General features: G+C 34.0%; 3 protein-coding genes across 6 annotated transcripts in view; 1 reads left to right on the forward strand and 2 right to left on the reverse strand.

The window, feature by feature from the left end:
• LOC100186075 (exosome component 10) overlaps positions 1–5,465 on the reverse strand; it is a 7,985-nt gene extending 2,520 nt beyond the window's left edge. The window contains exons 1-7 of one of the 3 annotated variants that reach the window (XM_002122065.5): positions 5,209–5,436; positions 2,832–3,007; positions 2,363–2,504; positions 1,693–1,846; positions 1,229–1,406; positions 762–904; positions 12–438 (exon numbers count right to left, since the gene is read on the reverse strand). In XM_002122065.5, the coding sequence (XP_002122101.3) occupies positions 12–438; positions 762–904; positions 1,229–1,406; positions 1,693–1,846; positions 2,363–2,504; positions 2,832–3,007; positions 5,209–5,213 (1,225 nt within the window). In that variant the 5' untranslated portion in view covers positions 5,214–5,436. Of the gene's footprint in view, positions 1–11; positions 439–761; positions 905–1,228; positions 1,407–1,692; positions 1,847–2,362; positions 2,505–2,831; positions 3,008–5,208 lie in introns of all 3 variants that reach the window. The other 2 variants (XM_018811240.2, XM_018811241.2) reach the window with 2 other exon arrangements.
• A 707-nt stretch (positions 5,466–6,172) lies between these two features.
• LOC100183764 (aldehyde dehydrogenase, mitochondrial) lies at positions 6,173–14,615 on the reverse strand. The gene is made up of 13 exons (XM_002128094.5): positions 14,382–14,615; positions 14,192–14,296; positions 13,518–13,658; positions 13,165–13,244; positions 13,004–13,053; positions 12,330–12,520; positions 9,821–9,934; positions 9,312–9,461; positions 8,982–9,119; positions 8,009–8,173; positions 7,223–7,380; positions 6,797–6,911; positions 6,173–6,468 (listed from the first exon to the last, which is right to left on the reverse strand). Exons 1-13 carry the CDS (start codon positions 14,427–14,429, stop codon positions 6,436–6,438), a joined length of 1,488 nt encoding a protein of 495 aa, XP_002128130.1. The 5' UTR covers positions 14,430–14,615; the 3' UTR covers positions 6,173–6,435.
• A 306-nt stretch (positions 14,616–14,921) lies between these two features.
• On the forward strand, positions 14,922–22,031 carry LOC100175931 (4-coumarate--CoA ligase 1-like). 2 transcript variants are annotated; one of them, XM_026833905.1, is made up of 13 exons: positions 14,922–15,049; positions 15,880–16,040; positions 16,665–16,872; positions 17,258–17,364; positions 17,549–17,621; positions 17,962–18,094; positions 18,382–18,547; positions 18,855–19,023; positions 19,297–19,394; positions 19,858–19,929; positions 20,263–20,418; positions 21,054–21,216; positions 21,574–22,031. In XM_026833905.1, the coding sequence occupies exons 2-13, from the start codon at positions 15,939–15,941 to the stop codon at positions 21,702–21,704; spliced, it is 1,578 nt and encodes a 525-aa protein (XP_026689706.1). In that variant the 5' UTR covers positions 14,922–15,049; positions 15,880–15,938; the 3' UTR covers positions 21,705–22,031. The 2 variants fall into 2 exon arrangements, with proteins under 2 accessions (XP_026689706.1, XP_002127963.1); XM_002127927.4 differs by lacking the exon at positions 14,922–15,049 and adding an exon at positions 15,393–15,532.
• Positions 22,032–22,061: the final 30 nt, after the last annotated feature.

A 22,061-nucleotide genomic window follows, 5' to 3' on the forward strand; every position in this document is an offset into this window, starting at 1 on the left:
CACTTTTTTACCTGACTTGAACACTTTATTTCGTGCTTCAACAATAAGTTGATGGATAGTCGGCACATATTGTTGCCAAACACCTTGTAGTCGAACATCCTGTACTGTCTGTGGCAATGTCTTCGCTATTTGCACCAGCATCTTGTTAGGCATTATATATCCGCAACTCTCATCCTTCTGCCTTGCCAGCTCATCCCTCCACATGTATATCAACCTTAACGCTTCTAATTCCTGCGGTTCCCAATCTTCTATTTTACCCGCTCCTTTTCTCAGCAGTTTAAGATGCGAGGTGTCATCAATGATGAGTTTTTCATATTTCAATAAACAGATATCACGGCTATTACCAATTACTTTATGCATTAACCCGACACCCCCAGCTTTTTCCAAAAGATCCAATTTCATCATGTCGTATATATATAACAAGTAATGAGTGTCTTCCTATACGAAAAAGAAAATTAAAATTGATTTTTTTTAGTAAACAAAAAATATTTACAGAATTATATCACTGTAGCCCGCGACGTTAAAAGAGCATTGTTATGTGTTTAAAACGATATCAGGAAATATGGGATATTATGAGCTAACAGTGTCTAATCTTACCCCACAGTGCTAAATTTTTAAAGTTTGCTGTTTTTGGTTCTATAAATATCATTCATTTTAAAAAGTGGCAAACAAAATGTACCTACAATGTATTATACTTAAGCCCATGCAAACAATTTTTTAGCCATACAAATAAATATTTGTTTCTATCAATAAACCTTCACCTGTGCATATTTAAGCATGTCTTTGGATAAAGGTCTTTCCCTCCAATCAGCTTTCTGGTACTTTTTGTCCGATTCCACTTTACAATAATGTTTCAGAAGGTATTCGCGAGATAATCCAAGTTCTAATACTCTCGCTGCTTGACCTGTTATAGTTGATAACAATCAAAGTGTGCAGTTTAGCGTGAAGTAGATTTACAACATCAAATATCAGGTTATAAAATAATTCTTCTTATAATAAAACTGCATCAGGAAACTATGTGATTGTTTATTTGTATGGCTTACAAATCAGACAACCTATGAGAGACTACTGGGTTGGAGCAATTGTTGTTAAGAGTCTTGCCCAAGGACACATAGCCCACAATGGTGGCAGCGATGAGCCGTGCACCCATAACTCTGGGTCAAAGGCAGGGATGTTAACCACTATGGCTAAATTCACCTTGATCTACAAAACAACCATAACTGCTTACCTGTGTCAAACAGATTTACAACATAAACCCCAAAGTCTCGTTGTAACCATTTAATATCTTGATCTGCTCCATGAAAAACTTTCACGATTTTTGGATTTGTGAAAACTTGGTTTAAAATATTTAAATTCGCCCTCAATGCAAGAGTGTCAACAATGTAATCTGTTTTTCGTGTGGACAACTGGAAATAAAGTTTGATTCATTCTAATTTTTAATTTAAAACTTAAATTCAAATATTTTAAATTACTTTTAAAGTTTTAACAGTACATTTGTGACCGCTCGGTTTGAGCAATTGCAGTTATAAGTCTTGTCCAAGGACACATACGCCCACAATGGTAGCAGCGATGAGCCTTGAACCCATAACCTCGGGGCAGGCACAGGAAATTATAAATATATATTTATGGCACCCATTTTGTTTTACTGAATAACCCTGCGATACGAAGATAAATAATCATCAAACAACAAACCTGCATTAGGCAAGTTATTCCTTGATAGGAACGGAATGAATGAGCTTCCAAATCAACAGCTATCTCTGATTCTTGCTTCAGCTCCCTTATTAACATATTTAGTCCATTTACCCCATCAACAAATATACATGAATCCGTATCTACTGGGCCTGATCTGTGAGGAAGTATCATATTAAAAAGTTGCATAAAACACAGATTTTCTGGGCAGTTTTAATACAACGGGTTTAGGGCTCTTGCTGCTACCATTGTGGGCGTAAGTGTCCTTGGGCAAGACATTTTCTCCAACCCTGTGGTTACTGATGGGTTGTCCAAATTATCAGATATACGTAAAAAAATGAAAAAAAAAACAAAAACTAATCGGCCACAAAGTAACATACATGGTAACTCGTAAGCTGACACGAGGTGTATGAACAACCGTGTTATAACGCATGTTGTTTTCCAGCCATGCAAGGATAAAGTAAAGTTACATTTAAACATGACCGCCAACGTGTATGACACAATTTTCATTTGAAATGTTTCGCCCAAAAATAAATAGGTTACATAACTGGTGAGCAAGCATGAGGTGTTATGAGAAACAGAGCACTTGTATTATAACAACTTTCATTGCCCCGTCACACAAGGATGAATAATTTACATTCATTCATATAAACGACATGCACATACTACATACTTGATGGGGGTCGGTTTTTCCAATTGTGAGGATAAAGGCTTAAAATTTTCAAGTTCATATTGATATGGATGGTCGTATACTGCTTCGGAGTGTATAAGGTTGGATATAGCCAGTGAATTGCTTTCATTTTTACTTATGTTGTCTGCAATAACAGCTTCTGGTTTCTAAATATAGCTTATTCTACAATGCCTCTATGTGGTTAAAAAAAATATTTAACACAAGATGTTATGCTTACTTAGAGTTAAAAGAAAAAACAAATTATTATATTAATACTATATTACTTTTGTATGTTTTTCGATTGAGGTAGCAAAGATTGGAAAAATAGTTAACACACATGTAGTTTACAAAATTAGTAACACACTTTTAGGGTTTTGGCCTTAATTTTTGTGTATTTATACAATATTATGTTCATTGTTCCTGTTATTGCTCCCACAATATATATGACGTCCATGCATTATATAACTAGTACCTTGTGAATTAAGAAGAACCAGTTCTTTTGGCAATGGTTTTAATGCATTAGGTTTGTTTGATATCTTTGGTATAAATCGTGCATGAGTGTTATCTACAGCATCTTTAAACATTAATTGTGGTTTCTTTATATTTTTTCCAAGTTTTCCATTTTTTTCATTTTTCACAGCAGGGACACTATATAACAAGGTGTTATTATAAACAACATTTCATTCAAAACAGAAACGACTTCTTATATTATATTATTAAACAACATTTTATAAAGACTAGCAGAAAAATTACCGCTGTACTGACCGGTTGACAAGTTATTTAAAAAATATCCATTTCATACTTTTAAGTATGTTAAAGCGTTCTTAAAAACAGACAAGTGGCAAGTGGTTGGTTGACTTTCCATGGCAATTATGGGATGCGAGGTAAATTTCATTGACTGCTGAATGCTAAAACATAACAAGTTTCACTTGTCCAATGTGAACGCCAGTCTTAGTGACAACACACACATATGTGTATAGCCTATTGTTTTTATGTTCATTGACACAAAGCTTTTAAAATAAAAATACCCCTTAAAACCTAAAAGTTCCAAATAATAAAGTTCCGTATTAGCAACCAGTTAAACACTTTATTACATGCTCCACTTAATGTTTATGATACATTTCATTAAGCAAATTTATGGTCTACTGTAGCACAATAACAAAATTATTATAATATGCTACAATTAAATTAAGTTTCCAAAAGTATAGAGCGCTAATGAAACTGTTTCGTTTCTACGACTCTTAATCCAATCAAATTATACCAAACAATTGAAATCGAGCATAACATTAAGAGTCCAGACTTCACTGTTTCTATAGAATAATTTTCCCAGCTTTCCAGAATATACTCCTAATCTAATCTAGTTATGCCAAATGGTAAAGTTCCGTATTAGCAACCAGTTAAACACTTTATTACATGCTCCACTTAATGTTTATGATACATTTCATTAAGCAAATTTATGGTCTACTGTAGCACAATAACAAAATTATTATAATATGCTACAATTAAATTAAGTTTCCAAAAGTATAGAACGCTAATGAAACTGTTTCGTTTCTACGACTCTTAATCCAATCAAATTATACCAAACAATTGAAATCGAGCATAACATTAAGAGTCCAGACTTCACTGTTTCTATAGAATAATTTTCCCAGCTTTCCAGAATATACTCCTAATCTAATCTAGTTATGCCAAATTGCCAAGCAATTTAAATCGAGCCTAACATGATAAGTCAAGACCTTATCTTTTATAAAATAATTTTCTGGCTTTCCTAAATATTATATTTCTATGGCATAGTACTGTGGGGCAAGATGGGATACCGTTAGCACCCAAATCCCATATTTCTGGATTGTGTTGTCAGTGCTCAAAAGCGTTTGTTTTCGTCTTGACAAACTTTAATCACTCTTGACAAAATCTTGACAAACTTTAATCAGACTGTAAGTCGGTAATGTTAATCATATGATGTTTAACTAAAAATAATGTTTCAATTACGATAAATGATAATGAGGCATAGAAGTGATGCTTTCAATGCGTCCCTACTTAAAATGTAAACGATTAATACAGACATCAATTGTTATGTGGATTCTATCCCATTGAACACGTACTCCCAAATTCTCAGACAGTATACCACTATTTCAACAGATCGTATGACTGGAAATGGTGGTCTAACAGTTTAAGCGTGTGCGAATATATAACAGTGTCCCGAGTTCGAACCGCGCCTGGCAAAACAATTATTTTGGATTTGTTTTTATTTAATGGGAGATATGGAAGACTATTACTATAGAGTAGGGTGGGGAAAGATGGGACACCTTTTCATTTTATTTTTTGCTCTATTTGGTTATAATTAAAGTATTTCAAAGAATTATAATACCGAATCCTCACAACTCCTATAGTCCTATAAACCAGTGTTAATTGTTTATAATGTTTAAAAACACGATCGGGATATTTGATTTTGAATATTATGTGCTAAAGGTGTCCCCCCCCCCCCCCCCCCCCCCCTACTATACACTTTTTATTATATTTGCACTGCAACATAAATAAAGGCAAAAGTTACAGATATTATGTTATGAACAATTTTCCAATACGCTTTGGATTAAGTGCTTTTAAACAAACAGACAGTTTATTCGTTAATTACTCGCTAATTAGGTGATTGTATGCACAATGGTTTAAAAATCTATGCTTATCTTATAATTACAGTTAGGAACACAATGGGTACAATCATTTAGTTAAGGCGTAAGGTACATTTTAAATTTACATTTTTACAGTAAAGTAATTGTTAATTAATCGATATTCATGAATATATAAATATATTATGACTCGATTTTAAAATTAGCAGTAAGTACTATCGTACTAACCTCATTTCACAATGTAAACTGTTCTTGGCAGAATTCCCGCTGTTACAATTCAACTGACTTTGTTTGTATGAAAGCAAGGGTACCAACTAACCTTGACAAAGTAACGTCCACTCCAGACTATGTTGTTGACGAGTTTCTAACCAAACCAAAAGAAATCATAAACAGGGCAATAATAGTTTCGCGAAATTTCAAGCGAAACAAGAGTTGGCTCGTAGGGGAAGTCCCGATTTCTTGAAGAACCCGATACAAAAAAGTTAATTAATCGCTAATTATGCGCGGTTTAAATCTGAAAATTTAGTCTAAAATTAATAAACATAATTTATAATTTGATTTCAGTCAAGATACTAAAGAATAAATGTTAGAATTAGGAATTAATAAAATTGCGAAAAAAAATCGCCCCCAAAAGCAAAAAACAAGAGACCAAAGCTCTAATGAGTGAGCACGTATTAAACTAATTAGCATACTATTATTTAACCTTTTCACAACACGGTCGACTAAGCTCGATCAAAAACAAACCAGAAACCATTGGTGACAGTAGAGCAGTAGGTTAACCTTGCTCGACGAAAAAGAATCTATATGACCCCTATGTGCTCAACGAAAAAGGCTCAGTATGAACACGTGCTCAATTATCTATTACGAGCTTTGGAATATTCATTTAAACCTATTTGATTTGTATCTATCAAAATTCTTCTATTCACTGGCTTCATACTACAAGAGTCACGTTACAGTTAGGTTAAATGCACGAGTTACATTTCTTGTACGTTTGGGTTAACCAGGATAGAAATTTTTATAAACTGTAGTAATCTCCATTTGGCTATTGAAGATCAGAATTAATTTTCTCAATAAAAAAGTTTCATTTTTTAAACACTATAAACTAGTATTCCCACTACAGCTTGAGTCCAACAGACTTGATACAACACTTAGCATACACGTAACTTAAACTGGACTTTTCACTGTAAGCAAAATGGTTAGGTAGAATTGTATTACACGATCATTTATAACGGAAGCATAAGCTTGCACAGCAACACACAATTGAGAAACTTTGTTTGCAGGCATTAGCATAAATACACATGAGTGTACAATTAAAGCACTACATCGAATTAGGCACTTATAAAGGAACAGGAAGTTAACCCGATTGGAAGAAACAAGCAAATATTAACATGGATATGAAGGGTTGTACAATAATAATACAACATAGCTTTTAAGCATCAGATGTATGTCACACATTTAAGAATTCTTTGATGGTGTCTTGATGATAACCTGTGAATAAAAATGAAATCTATTTTTTGCAAGTGTTGTTAAAATAAAAAGACAGATTCAGGCCTGTTTTACTCTAAGGCACACAAAAACTGTAGTTTCATTTTTTCTGCAGATATAAAAAATGTCCACAATAAACCTTTGTAGTACTTATGGACCAATTTTGTGCAAAAGACAACTGTGTTATAGCGGGCACCCATGCTATACCTAGCATGTGTTATGCCATGCAGAAATAAATAAGTAATAAAGTTAAAACTATGTGGAATTCTCTAGTAAGTGTAAAACTATGTGGAATTCTCTAGTAAGTGTATTCAAAACTGTGGCCACTTACGCATTTGACTTCTGTGTAGTTTGCAAGTCCATACTCTCCAAGTTCACGACCTTGTCCAGACATCTTGTACCCACCAAATGGGGTCATGGAAGAAAACGAATTGAAGGTGTTAACCCTGGGTGTATAGAGGGATTTATAGTTACAAGAAACCGGTTATTTGTACTTCAAAAAGTGGCAGTAATAAAACCAAAACTTACACTTAAGCCAAAATTGCTTGAGAAAACTTATGTCTCAATTAGGGTTAAGCCATAATTGTTGGCAAATATCATTTCCTTATCAAGAAAAGCAACTTGTTTATTTACCCAACCAAAAACACTATTTTCAAATCGAGTGAGGTCACTTCTTACCAAGAGTCCTCGAATTTCAAATCCCACTGTATTGGCCCAACTAGAAGAACCATACATACAATAATAAAACATAACCTACCAGACAGTTCCAGCACGGACACTGTTGGACACTGTAATAGCAGTGTTGAGATCTTTAGTGAAGACGGCAGCAGCCAACCCATATACAGTGTTGTTAGCACGCTCAATAACTTCTTCCATTGTTTTAAATTTCATGATTTGCTGCACAGGTCCAAATATCTGCAGAAAGGACAAAAGGTTGATGAGGAGTATTTTTAATTACATGTTTTTCATTTACATTATTTAAAATGTGTTTCGAGCTAAAAGGTATTATGTCAGATAATAAAAGCTGCCTTATTTACAGGCTTTATTTACATTAATCAAATGACTGTCCAAAAATTACAAAACAAATATATACTTGTTTCTCAATTGAATTAATCAAAAATCAAAATATGTTGAGCTAAAAAGTGTTATATGTTAGATGGTAAAAGCTGTTAAGCGCAACCTTATTCAAAGGCTTCAATAACATCCCTATACACCTTGTGCCCATTTACAAGATACCACGTATGTAACTTTATAGCAGCATTTCTTACACTGGGGTAAATTTACCCCTGGATTTAATTCCTCGTATTTATAGGATAAATAGCTAACAATAGAAATCCAAATTAGCTGACAAGTCAGAAAAATTGTGCCAATTGTACCTTACTATTCCAGTTAATATTAACTGCTAATCCGATAAATGTAATTAGTTTTTTTTTGAATTTTAGTAAATGAGCGCCATATTACACATTGGGGGTAAATCTGATAAGCATCTTTGTTAAAAGGGTAAAACATACAAAAAGTTTAAGAACCAGTGCTTTACACCCACCTCTTCCGTTGCAATCCTCATGTGATCTTTGACGTTTCCAAACACAGTAGGTTGAATGTAATATCCCTTGTCTCCATGTCTCTCTCCTCCACACAGAAGCTCCGCTCCCTCATCCTTGCCACTCTGGATTAGCTCCTGGATCTTCTTGAACTGCTCTGCGTCCACCTGGAAGAAGAATCAATTGATCATGAAGATAGTAAGATACCATCAATTTTCTATTGTTATTTGTGTGGATAAGGTCCTTGTTAAGCACCATTGATTTAGGCCAGATTTGGTCCAATACCCAAGAACCCTTATATAAGTTGTCCATGCAACTAGTGCAGCTCTGTCCTGGACTCCATATACATGAAGATACCATCAATACCAAGTGCCTTCAATATTTGGAGGGCGTGCCCAGTAACATATGTGCCATGTAGTTTGTATTATAAGCTTTTAAGCTATACAGTGGTTAGATAGTACATTTTATTTATGGGTGTCCTGTTTTATAGTGTTTCAACAAAATCTTGGGTGATATTGCTAAATTGTAGTTTTTTACATTTATAATGTGAAACTTATTTATTAATGTGAAGAATGCTGTAGGCCCTGCATATTTGTATAGACTATAGACACTTAGAAGTAAGATAAACGCAGCAGGGTGTAAAATAACAGTCACCTTCGTTTTAGATATTGGAGTGACATACTAACATGCCTAGTAATTAGAGTACTGCTAGTTAAATACAAAAAATACAAATAATGACCAAAGTTCCATATTCTTAGGTGCGGAGTATAGACCCAATGTAAAACCTATAATATGCGAGGTATGTGACCTACATTGTGTTTAGACATGATTAATCTGCAATAGATCTGATGATAACTGCCTTCGGGTCAACTAATTGACCTTTACAGACCAGTGCCCGTCGTGCACTGACGCTCGAGGGCTTTTAACCATAAAAAGTAGCCAATAAAGTCCAGACCAAAATAAACAGCAGCATACCTGAGGTCCTTGTTCAACACCAGTCTCAAATGGTGAACCAACTGTTCGTTTCTTTGCCCTTGCCACGCTCTTCTTCACAAATTCGTCGTAAATTGATTCTTGGACAAACACACGCGAACCGGCGCAGCAACATTGTCCCTGGAAAAAATTACATGTTAGTATATTATTAAAACTTTGAAAAGTATTAGTGTTTTTTTTAATAATTTACTGACAATTAAACAAAATAAATGGAGATTTTACAAACTATGGGTAAACTTTAAAAGAAAAAATTCAATTAGGTTTTTAAAAATGTCTGCAGCATTTTTACTGCTAAAATAGAGGAACCCATACCATGTTAAAGAACAAGCCGAAGTGGGCCATCTCCACAGCATAATCAAGGTCTGCGTCCTCGAAAATAATGTTTGGACTTTTGCCTCCTAGCTCAAGGGTTACCCTCTTTAAATTACTTTTCCCTGCAGCTTGCATGATGAGATGGCCAACCTGTAAGAAAAATCGTTGTATACAAACATGTATACTCTACATATGGAGTAATTTGTGTAAGTAACTGTTTCTGAAATCTGTATTGAATATTTTCATCTGTAAAGGACAGTGACAAAACTTTGTAAGTTTGTAAACTGTTCGGTCTGGTCATAATTTTTGACTAATGTTTTTCACTATTTTTTTTCTTTTTACATAAAAGTGTTTGGTTGCATACAACAAAGAAATTTGCTATTTTTTTGCTAAATTGCTAAGAAATTTGGCTAACTTGTTTGTTAGCATATTACAAACAAAGAAATTTGCCACTACAACTTCGACTATAGAGAAAACAATATATATATAAATAGTAGACCACATTATACCTCTGTTGAACCAGTGAATGCAACTTTATCAACATCCATGTGCTCACTAATGGCGGCACCAGCAGTTGGTCCATACCCAGGTATCATGTTTACAACACCAGGAGGAAATCCAGCCTATGGGTAATACAGATGAAGTGTTATTATGGTAACACTGTGGCATAGTGGTTAGCGCGCCTGCCTGTAACCCAGAAGTAATGAGTCCAAGGCTTGACGTTGCTACCATTGTGGGCGTATGTGTCCTTGGGCAAAACACTTAACGACAATTGCTCCAACCCAGTGGTCACTTATGGGTTGTCTAAATTATCAGCCATACATAAAAAAAATTAAAAAAATTAAAAAAACTAATCACCCACAAAGTAACATACAAAAAAAAGTGTTAATATGGTAAATTAGGTTTAGATGTGAACATAACGAGATAAGAGCGGTATGTTTAAATATGGTTTAGATTTAATGTTACATTTTAAATTTGGTTTAGATTTAACAAGGCATGTTAATTTTGATTTTGGTTATATAGGACTCTAAATATAAGGGACAGGGTAAAAGCATTTTGCCACCTAAAAAAATCAAGTCTGTCTGCAGCTAAATATAATTATTATTGTTTTGGTAAACAAGGTTTATTTATGAGTGGAGCTTATATGTGGCCCAAAAAATAATTAAAAAGTTATATAGAGGAAAATAAATGTTAAAATTCATTACAGTCTTTAATACAGAAGGGCATATGCTTATTTATGTTTTATAATACAAAAATTATTATGTTTAATGGAAGTTTTTTGGAGAATTAGATATGTAGAATAAACATGTTTGGTATGGTATATTGAACCTTATTGGTATTACGATAACAGTTAAATTGCCTACAGCAAATCGCGGCTCTCAAAAAAAATTTGAGCTTGCTTTATTAACACTAAAGCGGGTGTACTTTAAAAAGCAGAATGTCTTTAAAAATGTTTGTTCAAGAATGCAGCATTGCTTGCTTGGTTTATTTTAACTGCACAAGTTGCCTTGAACTGGAAAACCACCCGATATGGGCTTGTGGAACGTTGGCACAATGTACATCATTAACATTCTAAACTTACAGATAAATGACACGAACACTTGCTTTTATAGAAGTAGTTCTTATCTAATAGACATCAATAATTTAGAATATGGGGAATAAGACGACTACGACACTTGACAAATATTTATGCATGATCAACAAGTAGACAAACATGTTTTTGCCAGTAGAAGGGCTACAATGATTAATGTAAACTAGTAAAAAAAGCGCCGCTAATTTAGTTACACTTGTAGTTCTTTTTGTTGTTTATAATTGAGACTTCTGTTTAACAAGGTAGACCTAGTCCATTTTTAAAGACTAATATTAAAAAAACTTAAGAACCATATTTGGTGGGCATCAAAATGAAACTGGGTTTTCTAAAAACAAACCGATTTATGTTGCAGAGAGGGCAACGCCAACAAAAAGGCCAGCCAAGCCAGCTCGAATTTCATTTTAACAAAACATTCTTTACGTCCAGAAACCATGAAGGGCGATGGCCGAATATTAGAGGTCAAGCAACAAAAGTCTACCGCTGTTGAAAATGTTTTTCTTCAAAAAAATGTTTGATTTAAAAATGTATTGTCACAAATATTTTTCTTTAAAAAATGTTTAATTTGAAAATGTATTGTCACAAATATTTTTCTTCAAAAATGTTTAATTTGAAAATGTATTGTCACCTAATTTTAGATTTTGGCACCGTAAAACCTATTAAATTGAACATTTTTCTATTATAGTCTCACTAGTAATATATAGAACTTTGCGCCCCATTAATAATGAACAATGATTGACACTTCCTGTTGCACCAATGCTGCAATAATGCAAATTGTCACACGATATGCACAATGTTGGTTTTTTAAGAGGAAACTCTATATTCCTCTAAATAGGTCCTCCTAAAAAAAAACGAGTATAAATCAAAGTATAACAGTTGGCTGCACTATGTTAAGCGTGAAAATGCTTGCACATAATTGCTATGAACACTCGCAAGTTTTAACACTTGTGTGGTACTTAACAACGGATGTGTTTGTTCTGCGCAATGAGAATGCAAACACATGCTCTAATATATAGATGATAGAACAAACTAAAGTTAATATTCAGACTGTGGTTTTGGAAAAGCTAATTTGTGTCACGTAACAGACAGCGGTCACAACACGCAACGTAAAACATTAATAACCCAGACTAGGCCACAAACTTCAGATAAAAACTAAATGCCATTTAAGTTGATTTAACAAGCCCTAATTTTATCTAGATATAAATAGTATGTGTTACTGTACCCCAGTTATAAATGCAGCTATAGTCTATAGAAAGCTTTTTTTATTGCAAAAACTAATCTAAATGGCAACATATGGATTTTGTGCAGCAATAAACATAGCTACAATATATAGGGCTTTTGCAACTACACAATTTAACCTACATCTTTAAAACTTTGCAATTACAAAATTTAATCTATTTATATATAAATGTTGACATGTGTTACTGTACCTCCTTTATAAGTGCAGCAACATACAAAGCTGTAAGAGGAGTTTGTTCAGCTGGTTTCATTACCACCACATTACCCATGGAAAGAGCTGGACCAAGTTTCCATGCTTGCATAAGCAGAGGGAAGTTCCATGGTATGATCTGCCCACATACACCAACTGGTTCATGGCGGGTGTAGGCGTGAGCATTGCCGTCTGAAAAGCAAATAACCTTAAACTTTTGTTTGCATATTGGAATAGTACAACGTGGCAGTTGAGTTTTAAGAAGCCATCAAGATCCTACACGGAAGTTGAAACACTTCCTGAATTACACTGATAAGGACTACTCAAATAAAGCCAAAGAAACTACATATACTGTTAAAGCTCAAATCACTGGTATATTGCTCGATCATGTTTCTATTCAGGTCCTATACAAAATTGTATGTTTCTATCTTTTGTTTTTTTTTCAATGTTACAGTATTCTATGCTTGGCTTAACCAGTGTGTGTTTTATATTATGTCTATATTGTTGCATATATTATTTCTGTGTTGTGAGGTAGACTGTCAATGTCTAAGTTTTAAGTTAGTAGATGAAGACTTTTATTGAACAACAGTTAAAAACTACTGTTTTTGAATAAAGAGTAAAGACATTCAACAATCACTTTTAACAGTTTTTATTTAAAAATAACTCACTACTCACCCATTGGGATAAGTTTGCCATGATTCTTGTCAGCGAAACCTGCATAATACCTGAAAAAAAAACATAGTATAAAATTTATTTTCAAATGCAGTTGCCAAGCACAGAATTGAAAAAAACAAATAAAATCCTGTAAAATTGGTAAATTAAATAGCAATATATACCTGTAGCATCTGATCACAAGCTCAAGATCAACATTATATGAAACATTGTACGGTTTCCCATTATCCAAGGTCTCCAAACTCTACAAAGATAATGACCACTTTAATTCTGCTGTGTTGAGTCTAAGAGTTTTACCATGGATATGCTTTAGTAAAAGCAAGCAAATTTACCTAAATTTATTTCAAGTAGGCCTGTCCAGTTATTTTAAATTTAAATGTCATGAATTTTACTACAGGTTTAAACTGCTAATGATTGAATAAAAGTACACCAATTTCCAAAAAAGTAAAAATGCATGTTTTATATGCTGGTGGCCCATTTGATTCTGGGGCATAAAACTATTAGGAATAAATTTTACGGCAAGAATATGTCGGTCTCTGTTAATAAGGTCTGCAAGTTTGTTGAGCAACACTCCTCTTTGTGAAGCATCCATAGTTCTCCATGGTGAGCCAAGTTTAAATGCCTCACTTGCTGCTTTTACAGCAAGATCTACATCAGCCTATGTGATTATCATAAATATAATTAAGTTTTTTTAATAATAGCATTTTTAAACAAATGTAATTAATGAATGAATAAATGTAATTTTCTTTATCTTTGCAGGGCTAGAAAGAGTGTTCTGTTTCATACACTTCATGCCAGCTTGAGAGTTACCATGTATGTTTGTGGGTGGTTATTTTACTTTTTTGTTCTTTTTTATGTATGCCTAATAATTTGGACAACTCATTAGTGACCACTGTTAGACACATACGCCCACAATGATAGCAGCGAGGAGCCTTGAACCTATTACCTTTAGGTTAGAGGCAGGCGCACTAACCACTTTGCCACGACGCCAGTTGTAATTACTGTCATTTTGCTGCTAATTCCCACCTCTTTGCGGTTTAATTAATCTGACTTTACAGTATTCGAAGATATAAAACAATTTATTTCATGGTCATTTTTTTGTGAAAAACATCAATTGCATAAAAACCACAAGACTTTTTATTGTCTACAACCATTAGTTATTTGTAACAGATTTTATTCTCAGTAAATCACCTTGTCTCCTTCCTGAATGTCACAAATCTTTTCCTCTGTACATGGATTGATGGTCGCGAACGTCTTACCACTGATCGAATTACGCCACTCATTATTTATAAAAATCTAAAAAAATGAAGGTTTTATATAAATTTATAAAATATGTTGACGTAAATTGCCAAATTTAAAAAAATCACAATACAAAACTTACCTGAGTGTACTGAATCTTTGGCTTCAAAATTGGATCGGGAAGAGACATAATCAATCTTTAAGATACAGAAAACTAATGAACGAAAAATCTAGACAAAACACAGTAACTCTTAGCGCCGAAAATTATCAACCAAAATGGCAAAGAATTCCAGCTGTACAGCGCAAATATCTATGTTGTGATATAGTTGTACATGAAGTCACGGAAAACATGCAAAACAACTCATAACATAAAAGCGTGACATCTATCAGTTTCTCCAAGTTTGCACGAATGCCGCCGATAATGAGTCCACCCTAGACTGCTACAGCTGCCGCTGACGACTGACGTAGCCAGCCTTCTTCGTTGGAAATTCCTGAGTACCCAAGAACTTTTGTGGCAGGCGTTTGCCGTTTACCATTAATTAGTCTTCAGCGTCGATAAATCAAAGTGACATACTTTTCTATAATAGTATAAAGGGTTTTAGGGTTACATACTTTAAAGTTGTAGGCCTATACCTTTCTATAAAAATATCGCGCCTAACTGTAAAGTACTGTAATACAAAAAAAGTGTATTGAACATTACAGCGAAATAAAAAGTTGCAAGTCATTATTTGCCGTGGCAGTTACTCATTAACAGGATAATGCCGGTTGCCAATTCAGCATTACCTGTGGATAGACTTTCCTTGTGGGCAGGTAAAGGGGATACAAAATGTCAGTTTATACTTTTTACAATGGGACATGTTCAGGAAATGTGTTTTAAGATGAGTCACGAATGCAGTTGATCGCTCGTTTATATAGTTCGATATAAACAAAACCTGTTTGTGTATGCCCGTAGCTTCGGACGTTTTTTAGACAAACATGGTTTAATTTTAAATAATTTGCACGAACCAATTATGGCATACTTTCACATAACACTGTGCAAGTAGCCTACTCTAAATGTTGTTCCACCAATGAACTGAACACTTAAATCGTATTTATAAATACTCGCGGTTTTATTACTGTTCGAGGGTAACCGAATTCTGCTCAACTTTTGGCAGACCGATCGGGATTTTGCATTACGAAATTTTCTTTTTCTCTTTCAAAAACGAAAGGTTACAATGTAATTCCCCTTTCCTTTGACGCAATATCACTTTAAGAGAACAAAACAATATCTCATTTTGGTCTTTCTCGCCCAAGGTAATGATGACTTTTGTAGCTAACCGAAGCCGCAGCCAAAATGCTTACAATAAATCTAAAGCCGATATTTTTATTTGCTGTGAACGTAAATTTTTATATTTTTATTTGCTGTTAACGTACATTTCGATATTTTTATTTGCCGTGAACGTAAATGAAAGTTAGGGCATTTAAACAGTTGCTTGTAAAACATAATTTTAGGGTTGTATTGTAAAATTGTACTATGGGGAATCCCCGAAAACAAAACGTTACTGTGTTTGTTATTAATAGGCCATGTGAACATTACTATTTTAAAGAAAATACATTTTTGTTGATAAACTTAAATTAAAATCCTTCTTTTTCCAAGAAAGGCATCCAGACTGCACCAGCTGTACTTATTGTTACAAAAGAGAGCTCATAAACCAGCAAAATGATCTTGCAAAACCCACACCCTACTGTGGTTATTCCAGATACCTCTATCAGCACTTACATGATGAAGAACTTAGCAGTCCATGGAAACCGTGTTGCATTGGTGGGGAGTTATAAACTACATTTGTTATTTAGTCTTTATTTATATTTTAAAAAAGAAAATTTATATTTTAACAATGTATGTCGTCCAACCTTAGATTATTATTTTACACGGTAAACAGAAGTAAATATACTGGTTTTATCATCGCATGGCTGTGGGCAAGCTACCACTATTCCACAGTACCAACATATACATAACAAGAGTATACTCTGGTGCAGCATTAATGGCTATAACTTAAATTATGGAGACAAATCAGAAGTCCGGCGCCATGGCATAGTGTTTAGCGCGCCTGCCTGTAACCCAGAGATAATGGGTTCAAGACTCAATGCTGTTACCATTGTGGGCGTATGTGTCTTTGGACAAGACACTTAACGGCAACTGCTCCAACCCAGCGGTCACTAGTGGGTTGTCCAAATTATAAGCCATTTGTAAAAAAAACAAAAACACCCACATCACCCACAAGGTAACATGCCTGGTAACTAGTAAGCTGGCACGAGGTGTTAAACCTGTGTGTCTTTTTCCGGTTACGCAAGGATAAAGTAAGTTACATTTACATTCAATAGGCTATATATACTGTATATAGTGTTCGATTTATTTTTACTTTATATTGCCACTTACTTTTCTAAGATTGATGGAGAGACTGGGCAAACTTACACATTCGCTGAGATTAGACAAGATGTAATTAAATGCAGCAGTGAGCTTGTACGCCTGGGTGTTCAACCTGGAGATATGGTTTGCATGTGTTGTGCCAACTGTTTGGAGTATGCAGTGGTTGTTATTGCTGCTGCAGCATGTGCTGCTGTGGTGACAACTTGCAATCCTAACTACACTACAGGTTATTGCATTTACGTATGAATGATAATTTGGATAACCCTTTGGTGACCATTTGGTTGAAGTAATTATTTCTAAAGGGGTGATTTTTTAACGCACATGTTAAACATTATTCGAATGCATCAATGTAACTTATCATTTCTGTTAAAGCAGCGCAACAACAGTCAATATAACACAGGTGCTGTTAATTTTTTATATTACTAAGTATGGTTAAAAGATTGGACAACCCATAAAAGACCACTAAGTTGAAGCAATCATAGAAGCATAATTAATTGCGTGTAAACAAATTTTCGATTTTTTTTTTAGCCAAAGCAGTCTTTTGCGGCTAGTCTAAATACACTCCTTTGTATCTTTAACCATGACCAATGTTGCATTCAAATATGTTTCAGATGAATTGATCAAACAGTTATCGCATTCCCAACCACTAATGGTGTTTTGCAATGCCGATAATTACTCACAGTTGAAAAAGGTGGCTAAACATGTATCTTCAATAAAGGTATATGATCTGTAACTTAGTGGCATTATGTGTAAAACATTAACACATACATTATATTCTCTATGGATGAGGTCCTTGCAGAGAACCTAGGATTTTGGCAAGATTAGGCCCATCACCCAAATATTCAAATTATTTATACATAAAAGTATGAATGAATGTAACTTACATACTTATTGTGGTCCAGCACATCTTTACATCTTCTACGTCGATCAAAACAAGATCCATCCAGGATTTAATAAGAGATGGAACCAGCCAGGGTAAGTGAAACTTTGTTACTCTGCTTCTGTTTTATTTGAACAGTTAAAAGTTTTCAAATCTGCTAGATTTTTTGTATTTTAATACAAAACATTTTCCATAACAGATATTAATATTAATATTTTTTAGGTACACATTAATATTAACGCGCACTAGTAATTTTGCCAACCAATATACTAAGTTAGTAACAGTATATTTATTTTTAAGTCGATTTTTGACTGGAATATTCTGTTCTTTACAAGTGAGACCGGATTTGACCTATTATCCCGGTAACTTAGACAAATTAGATCACTTAATCATATATTTACATTTTTCACGTTTCATTTTTCCTGCTTTGTTTAGAATACCCAATAGAGAGAAAAGTGGAACCAAAAGAAGACACATTTCTTTTACCTTATTCAAGTGGAACAACTGGTTTACCAAAAGGAGTCATGCTTACTCATACAAACTTTATATCCATTATTGAACTAAGCAGGTGAACACCAAGTACAGTGTTTACCCGATAATTCAGTGTTGCCCAAAGTTTTCAATCTGCAAATCTATTAATTCTGTAGCTGGGTTTTAAGTGTCTTCTTTAACATATGCAACATAATAATATTTTGCAATAAAACCTAACATTAAATTACTCTTAATGCAACATTGTATGTTTGTAAACAGTCGTATGGGCAGTTTTTTATACCATCATAGAAAATTAGTATGTTTAAAAATTTCAGAGAAAAATGGCCAATTTAATCGATGTTTAATTTGTCATTATTTTGATAGGGTTGGATTCCCCCAAACTGGAAATGATGTTTTGCATCTTGTTTTACCTCAGTTCCATATCTATGGGATGATGATGACAATGTGTACTCTTGCACAAGGCTCCAGGATGGTCATTTGTAAAAGATTTACTGTGGAATCGTTTTTCAAAATGGTGGAAAAATATAAGGTTGGTTTTAAAGGCATGCATGTTTTTAGAAAGCTTGAAGCTGAAACTGCTGCAAAGCTTTACTGAAGTAAACTATAGTAACTTTTTCAGATGAGGTAGTTTAGATTAAGGTAATCTGTGTGTTTTATTTAAATTTAATAATTTACTGACATTCTTTCTTACCTGTTTAACATAGTTTTTTATTGTATACATATGTATAGCATATTATATAATTGTTTCTAATTTACTGACACTGTGCTGAAACCCCTTTTTTGTTTACATCATGCTTAATTAGCAATAAGATTTGATTCCCACTTACATGTTTTAGATAAACCTCTGTGTTTCTGTTCCACCAATGGTGCTTGCCATGTACAATAGCACCTTGCATTCCAAATATGACTTGTCTTCACTTAAGAAAGTAATATCTGGCGCTGCACCTTTACCACTCACTGTAGCTGAAGATGTGCAAAAGAAAATGAATCTCGAAATTGCCCAGGGTATGGTTAATATGACGATGCAGGCGGTCTGGTCTATATCTTAGGTCACCTTTCTGTGTTACCTGTAGGGCCTTGAATAAAAAATATCCCTAAATTAATTTTTAACAGCAAAAAATTTATTCTATCCCTAATTTTGTTTAACTATGTGTTGGTCCACACTGGAATTTCTACACGACATTGGTCAGTAATCATTCCAACCAGTAAGTTATATCTGTATTATATGATGTGCAAACTGTCCTTGCTTCCTGTGATTTAAAAAAATTATGTCTTTAGGTTGGGGTTTATCTGAAGCAGTTCCTCTTTCCACTTGCTATGTTAGTGGCATTCCATTAAATTCGGTTGGACTTTTACCGCCCAACACATTTTTAAAGGTGAATTACTCGACCCAGAATAATGTTTGATGTTTAATAGTGCTTTTTTTCTTGGGTCATAAACCTAAGAAAAAAATAAATAATTTTTTTATAAATTATAATACAATTGAATTGAATTAAATGTAACTTACTTTATTCACGCGTGACCGGATAATGGCAGTCGCTATAACACAGGTGTTCTGTTTTATAAATCTTGTACCAGCTTACAAGTTACCATGTATGTTACTTTGTGGGTAATTATCACTAACACTTTTCCATTTAAACATGCTTAACCTTTGTTAACTACAAAAAGGCGGTAAAGGACAGATACAGTTATGTTGCTTGCAATAATACAAAAGCTAGGATTTAAAAATGTTGTTTACTTTTACCTTCACTCTGGGTTTTCGTATAACTTGCATTGTGTGGCCTGGTGGGATATTTCTTTTCAACAATACTGGAATAAACAAATTTAATCTTTGTTTAGTGTGTTGACCCTGATAGTGGAAGAGAACTCGGCCCAAATGAAGAAGGGGAAATCTGTTGTAAAGGACCACAGGTAACCGCATATGTATTACATATTATATAAATATAAAAGTCGTTTTCTGGCAGCGCGAGGATAAAGTAAGTTTACATTCATTCAACGGGTTGAAATTTTCTCTGCAATGTTTTGTAGTGCTAGATTCTGGCACTTTCTATATGGTTTATATATTACATTCTATGTTTGTTTTATTTACTTTGTTTTTTTTGACATCTTAATAATACCTAAATAATTATTTTGTTATTTTAAAAAACGATTCATCCCAATGCCTATGGTTCTGTCAATAAAATAGTAACATGTTAATGGCGTTTCAGCATTTCAAAACATTTGCATTGAGTTTTTTAAATTAAGGTAATGAAGGGATATTACAAGAATCCAACAGCTACCAAACAATGCATTGACTATGATGGTTGGTTTCACACAGGAGATATTGGTTACTTTGATGAACTTGGCTTCATTTATATTGTTGACAGGCTGAAGGAACTAATCAAATATAAAGGATTCCAGGTCGCTTAAAATGTTTGTGTTTAATATGCTTATAGCTTAAATGAAACTAATTATTGTTGGCGCTTCAATTATTAAAATATTATTTTAGCGTATGTGTCCTTGGGCAAGACACTTAACGAGAATTGCTCCAACCCAGTGGTCACTAATGGGTTGTCCAAATTATCAGCCATACATAAAAAAAATGAAAAAATCCAAAAAAATAATCACCCACAAAGTAACATACATGGTAACTCGTAAGCTGGCATGAGGTGTTAAACCCGGGTGATAACGACTGTCGTTTTCCGGCCACGCGAGGATAAAGTAAGTTACATTCATTCATTCATTAGTGTGTTCCTGGGCAGGACACCTAATGGTAATTAATTCAACTCGGTGTTTCTAAAATTCAAACAGAAATAAAAGAAAAACTAATACATAAACATCCACAAAATTGACATATGTGGTAACTAACTAGTATATTTTGGTTATCATGTTTCATACACCTTGTGCCAAATTACTAATTACCAATTAGATAACTTTGTTAGCTATTTTTTGTTTGGCTGGCAAAACAGATCTCTAAAAGTCTGGCACAACGATGCACAAGCCCACAAAGGTAGCAGAACATTGTGGGGATAAAACATTCGGAAACTATTATTTAGGTTGCACCTGCTGAGTTAGAAGCTATGTTACTGGACCATCCAGACATTACAGATGTTGCTGTCATTGGAGTGCCTGATGTAGAAGCAGGGGAAGTCCCTAAAGCGTTCCTCGTAAAATCAAGACCTTCTCTAACAGCTTCTGAAATCCATAAATTTCTGGAAGGTAAAAATATTATTTAACTATGATGCCTATAACCCAGAGGTACTGGGTTCAAGGCTCTTCGCTGTTACCATTGTGGGCATGTCCTTGGACAAGACACCTAACAGCAATTGCTCCAACCCAGTGGTCACTGATAGGGTGTCCAGATTATCAGCCACACATAAAAAAATTCAAAAAATTCAAAAAAATATTCCCCTACAAAGTAACATACTTGATAACTCGTAAGCTGGCAAGATGTGTATGAAAAAGAACTCCCTTGTTTAACGACTGTCATTTTCAAGCCACACGAAAATAAAGCAAGTTACATTTATTACGCGAGTTTCTTTTGTATTTTATTTCATTGAATTGTTTTACCTTCAGGTCGCGTATCCAAGTTTAAGTACTTGAGAGGGGGTGTGGAGTTTGTTGACATCATACCTAAGAGTGCAAGTGGTAAGATACTACGCAGGGAACTCAGAGCAAAAGAAAAACTTAAAAAATCAAAACTTTAATTTAAAGAACCAGTGAATAAATGAATTTTCTTCATGGCTGAATTTTAAGGTCAGAATTTCTGGATCTATAGATTAATTGAAATGACAAAACCATGTTGTTTAATGTAGCTAAATAACTTTAATTTGTTTATTTTCACATGACGGGCCAACGATAGTTGTTACAACACAGGTGTTCTGTTTCATACACCTTTTTCCCGAATATGAGTTACTATATGTATGTAACTTTAAAAATGATTGTATTTTCCTTGTGGCTGGCAATATTATGTAGCTTTATACAATATATGCAAATATGCAATTGTGTAATTAAAACTTTACCCGACCTCTTCACAAGTGGAATAGATATAATTATTTTACTCA

This window comes from Ciona intestinalis, chromosome 3 (genome assembly GCF_000224145.3).
Source record: "Ciona intestinalis chromosome 3, KH, whole genome shotgun sequence".
NCBI lineage: Eukaryota > Metazoa > Chordata > Ascidiacea > Phlebobranchia > Cionidae > Ciona > Ciona intestinalis.

What these genes read in the sequence shown, in the direction of transcription:
- LOC100175931 (XM_026833905.1), top strand. Translation starts at nt 15,939, where the DNA reads ATGATCTTGCAAAACCCACACCCTACTGTGGTTATTCCAGATACCTCT. An exon ending in ATGGAAACCGTGTTGCATTG is followed by an intron (nt 16,041 to 16,664) that starts GTGGGGAGTTAT and finishes TACTTTTCTAAG; the next exon opens with ATTGATGGAGAGACTGGGCA. An exon ending in AAGAGATGGAACCAGCCAGG is followed by an intron (nt 17,622 to 17,961) that starts GTAAGTGAAACT and finishes TGCTTTGTTTAG; the next exon opens with AATACCCAATAGAGAGAAAA.
- LOC100183764 (XM_002128094.5), bottom strand. Translation starts at nt 14,429, where the DNA reads ATGTCTCTTCCCGATCCAATTTTGAAGCCAAAGATTCAGTACACTCAG. An exon ending in GTGTTGAACAAGGACCTCAG is followed by an intron (nt 8,174 to 8,981) that starts GTATGCTGCTGT and finishes TTCTTCTTCCAG; the next exon opens with GTGGACGCAGAGCAGTTCAA. An exon ending in ACTACACAGAAGTCAAATGC is followed by an intron (nt 6,469 to 6,796) that starts GTAAGTGGCCAC and finishes TTTTATTCACAG; the next exon opens with GTTATCATCAAGACACCATC.